The following is a 4,825-nucleotide window of genomic DNA, read 5'->3' as shown; positions in this document are numbered from 1 at the left end:
TACCACAAATAATGACCCTGGGTCATAACAGTCATACATTTCTGTGGTTGGAGAAGCTCTGTTTCTGCAGGTCTGACTGGAGGTGGTTGCCATGGTAATGGGTAAAGTGGTGTCTCCAAATAAGGAGATGTCCAGAAATTTGCAGAAGAAAAAACGTGAGCCGACATCAGACCCAAGGCCACCCTAAACTGTTTCGACCAGTCATGTTCATGTTTATCACACATAATAAAAAGCATTTTGTCTCTGAGCCAGAGAGAGGATGTCCATGGCACCATGTAAAACTATTTAAAATTCTACAGTTTTAATAATAAATTGTTAAAACTTATAATTGGAGTCTTCCAATTTGCCCCCATTTCTGCATCTCTTTGCTTTGGTCATGTGCACTGTGAGGTACTGTCTCATTACTTTTGTATTCTTTGGCTGAATCTGACCGGAGGGCTTGATTGGCAGTGAAGCATTACAGTTTTTCTGAATCCCATTGTAAAAACTAATCTGTCAACTATGAAAACTCTTTCATCAAATCAATCCCACAGTTGCCAAAATCTTAAACACTATTCATCTGGTTAGGACACCAGTTGCAAATCTGAATCTCCCATTTACCAAAACTCTAAACACATTCTCAAACACACAATGCATTTAGCAGTGTGGTGCACTTGTATCCAGAATGGTGTACACAGGCCACAGAATTTAAACACAACTAACAGACTTCATTTTTAACACACTACCACTAAAAATTGAAAACACATGTTGCAACCTTTTATTCTGCTTTTTGCTAGATTGAAGTGCATTGTAAAAGATTTCAGAATGTTTGTACACAAAATACACAAATATACCAAATATATTTTACAGTATTTTTCTCACAAAAACAATGTACACAGTGTTCATCCCAACCAACACGAAGTTCGATATACCGTGGTCTACATATACAGACGACAGAAGAATTAGCTGAATACAGTTACAGCAAAAACAAAACAAAATAACCTAAATAACAATTATGCTGCATCCTTTCTTCTGATGCTGTCTGGCCACAGCACCACATCACAAGCAATGTTTTCCCAGGCCGATCAGCAGGTCAAATATCGCTTAGCATTGCGAATCCAGCCATGAATAGCATCAACTGCTATATCTCGTCATGCATCTTCCATAGCTTGGAGGAGCTATGGAAGGATTTCGGACACTTTCCATCTCCAGGCAGAAAAAAGTCCCTCAATACAGTTTTTCTCAAATGTTAAAACACAAAAGCCAATCCTGTAACCCAAATGACCAGTAGTCTAAACACATTTACTAAATGTAGCCACCATATTCCAGTACCATAAACACATGTCACATGAAGACACAATTCACAAAACACAACCCTCTGTACTCATAAATCTAAACACATTTTTCCTTGCTAAAACACATGTTGCAAAACAACTCTGCTCATATCCTCAAATGAAAGCCCATGTGATGCAAAATGCTTGCCACAGTCACCAATCTTTGAACACAGGGAACACACCTGGCGTCAGTCATTACACACAACGACTCAAAATTGAAGACACCTGTTGCTAATGATGTGACCCCACCTATAAAAGCATAGTTTGGTGAAGATGCCAAACAATCACAATGGATGAAGGCATTCGAGCGTGCGGAAGGAGAAGAGCTGCAGGCCAAAGAGGAAGAGGGGTTGAGATCAGAGGAGGAAGAGGTGAATGCCTAAGAAGAAGAAGAGGAGTTCGGAGTAGAGGAGGAAGAGAAGGTCCAGGTGGGAGAAGAAGACAACCTCGCACCATCATAACAGATGATATGCGAGCAAGAGTAATTGATCATGTCATTGTCCATGGCATGACAATGGCTGAAGCGGGACGAAGAGTACATCCAAACCTGAGTAGGTTCACCGTGGCCACCATTATCAAGGCATTTAGACAACACAACAGGTATAGTACGCTATTGCTTTCTTTGTCACACTACAGTTTTACAGGCCTGTGAAAGTGGTCTGTTACTTTACATGTAGTTTTACATATAAATCAGTCAATTGACAACACATGTTTCTTTCTTTAGAGCTGAAAGAATGCCACATAGAGGTGGGAGGGTTGCCATATTCACAGCGGCACAAGAAACCCTCATTGCAGATATGGTCCGTGAGAACAACTGCATTAGACTCCGAGAGATCAGAGACAAAGTCATTGCAGATAATGTAAACTTTGAGAACATTGATGCTGTCAGCGTGTCCACAATAGACCGAGTTCTCCGGCGCCAACAGATGAGGATGAAACAGGTCTACAGGGTTCCCTTTGAGCGCAACTCTGCGCGACACATAGAACAACGTTACGAGAATGTGCAAGTACGTATACATCAATGTCCACAGTACAGTTAGTGGACATACTGTGTTGCTTAGTGGCCTACATTACTTCTGGACAATACTGTGCTACCTGATTGACCGTTCTGAACACCTGTACGCTTTTCCATGTTCACAGAGGATAATGCAGTTGGATGCGATGGCCAGACCCCATGAGTACCTCTTCCTGGATGAGGCTGGCTTCAACCTCCAGAAACTAAGGCGAAGAGGCCGTAACATCATTGGCCAAAGAGCCATCACTGAGGTTCCTGGCCAACGGGGGGGTAATATTACTCTTTGTGCAGCTATGGGTACGGAGGGGCTTGTCCACCGGCATGCTGTCCTTGGGTCTTACAACACCCAACGTCTCCTCACCTTCCTAGAGGAGCTAAAAGACATCCTCCTGGACCGTCAACAACACCATCCTAGGCTAGCACATCACATGTATGTGATCATTTGGGACAACGTCCGCTTCCACAAAACACACCAAATCAGAGTGGTTAACCACCAACAGTGACCACTTTTTAAACGTCTGTCTGCCACCCTACTCCCCTTTCCTGAACCCTATAGAGGAGTTCTTCTCATCATGGAGATGGAAGGTGTATGACAGACAGCCATACACACGAGAGAATCTCGTACGGGCAATGGAGCTGGCCTGTGCTGACATCCCAGTGGAGGCCTTCCAGGGATGGATTCGCCATTCCAGGGCGTTTTTCCCGCGGTTCCTAGCAAGGGACAATATAGCCTGTGATGTGGATGAGGTGATGTGGCCCAATGCAGCTCGGCGACATGATGCCGCACAGTGACTGTGTGTAATACTGTAAAAAGACCGTGTAGACAATAAAAAAAAGACTTCACACCCTGATCATGTTTCCGAGAGTACTGTTGTGTGCGATAGATTCTGTTTTTGCATTGAGTTGTGTTACAGTAGTGTACGTACATGCAGGATGTTTTTATAGATTTATAGTCTTCATGTGAAACTCACAAATCTAAATGCCTAATCCTCTGCAGGGTTCTATGACGATCCGTTACTGTACAGTTTATAAAAATATGCATTGGCAGTTATGAACCAAAGAACCGTCTCACAAATTGAGCATTGTGTTTTCAATTGTTTTGCTGTAGTGTGTAATGCTGTGTATAGTGTTTACAGTTTTGACAGCTTCGAGCTGCTCTCTTGGTGTGGGAGTTTGAGTTTTGCAGTGGGAAGGTGTGGTTGTGTTTATGTAGCTTTAGAGAAGGGTGTTGTGTTTGGACATTGGGGGACCTGGTGGTAACGTTTGTGACATGTGTTTTAGCATTTGAGAAAAACTGTAAGATTGAGGAATGGAGAATATGGAGGGATGTAAACAACTAAAAAGTGTGGGTGGGCAGTGAACTAGTCACGAACCAGAGCAGCCTGGTGGAAACTTACGTTGTCCCAAATGACAACATAGCTGAGCTGTTCTGGGTTATCTGTCTGATCTGGTGGAATGAGTGTGTTGTGTAGGATGTCCAGGAATGTGATCAGATGGGCAGTGTTGTAAGGGACAAGGGTAGCATGGTGATGAAATTCACCATGGTTGGAAAATGCTGCACACATGCTGCACACACTATGATGTTCCAACCACGCTTGCCAGGGACTTCAACAATGACACGCTGACCAATGGCATTCCTTCCCCGCCTTTGTCTTTTTGTGAGGTTGAAGCCAACATCATCAATGAAGATAAACTTGTGCTCAACTGCAGCCACCTCTAGCTTAAGGACTCTCTAAACACACATGATACGTAGAAGTGGTCCCTATTGTAAGGCATAATCAGAGTATGATTACTGTACAGTACAGTAATATGTATACTTTAATTTATACAGTTTTGACAGTATGCAACACTTGTGGGATTGTATGGGACTTATTTGCACAAAGTTGCGATTCTTTGACTCTTTCTGAGCAGTCTGGATGATGGATGCTATAGTGCACCTGCTCAAATTTGGCTGTACTCTTTGCTCAGCTTCCCTCATTGGTAGACCATGGTTGACCACATGGTCAGCCAAAGTGGCTTTGATCTCCTCAGAGATTACGTTCCTTCGCCTTCATCGTCCTCATCCTCACCATCCTCTTACTCTCACTCCTCTCGCTCTGCCTCTGTTTCCAGTGTTGGCATCCATTGCTCCAAAACAGAAGAACTCTCCTGCTGCCCTTTTAAAGTTTTTTCTGATTGCTTAAGCACATTTTTTGTAACTATTGGCTAATTTTGCAAAACTCTTCACACAAATAAGAAAACCTGTCACCCAATAATCAAAACATTGTAGTTCTCTTGCAAAAGCAAACACAGCTAGATTAACTCTTCACACCTTCGTAAAAATGGTGTTTCCGTATCAAACAGTACACACAAGCCATCATCTACTAAGCACACAATGCGCCAACTGCACACTGATGGTATGAATACAAAACACATCTGGCTTTTGCTTTCTCTGTGCACAAGGTAGGCCATGTCAGTTTGAGCTCATACTTCTGTCATAGATCCATAAGCATAGAGG

General features: G+C 42.9%; 1 protein-coding gene across 1 annotated transcript; it reads left to right on the top strand.

Moving 5' to 3' along the window:
• The first annotated feature begins 1,218 nt into the window (after nucleotides 1-1,218).
• On the top strand, nucleotides 1,219-3,166 carry LOC112430429 (uncharacterized). The gene is made up of 3 exons (XM_024798726.2): nucleotides 1,219-1,913; nucleotides 2,038-2,320; nucleotides 2,454-3,166. The coding sequence occupies exons 1-3, from the start codon at nucleotides 1,603-1,605 to the stop codon at nucleotides 2,829-2,831; spliced, it is 972 nt and encodes a 323-aa protein (XP_024654494.2). The 5' UTR covers nucleotides 1,219-1,602; the 3' UTR covers nucleotides 2,832-3,166.
• The last annotated feature ends 1,659 nt before the right edge of the window (nucleotides 3,167-4,825 follow it).

This window comes from Maylandia zebra, linkage group LG23 (assembly GCF_041146795.1).
Source record: "Maylandia zebra isolate NMK-2024a linkage group LG23, Mzebra_GT3a, whole genome shotgun sequence".
Classification (NCBI taxonomy): Eukaryota; Metazoa; Chordata; class Actinopteri; order Cichliformes; family Cichlidae; genus Maylandia; species Maylandia zebra.
The sequence above is the reverse complement of the archived record's forward strand: the minus strand, read 5'-3'. Positions and strand labels throughout refer to the sequence as shown.

What these genes read in the sequence shown, in the direction of transcription:
- LOC112430429 (XM_024798726.2), top strand. Translation starts at nt 1,603, where the DNA reads ATGGATGAAGGCATTCGAGCGTGCGGAAGGAGAAGAGCTGCAGGCCAA. An exon ending in GCATTTAGACAACACAACAG is followed by an intron (nt 1,914 to 2,037) that starts GTATAGTACGCT and finishes TTCTTTCTTTAG; the next exon opens with AGCTGAAAGAATGCCACATA. An exon ending in AACGTTACGAGAATGTGCAA is followed by an intron (nt 2,321 to 2,453) that starts GTACGTATACAT and finishes CCATGTTCACAG; the next exon opens with AGGATAATGCAGTTGGATGC.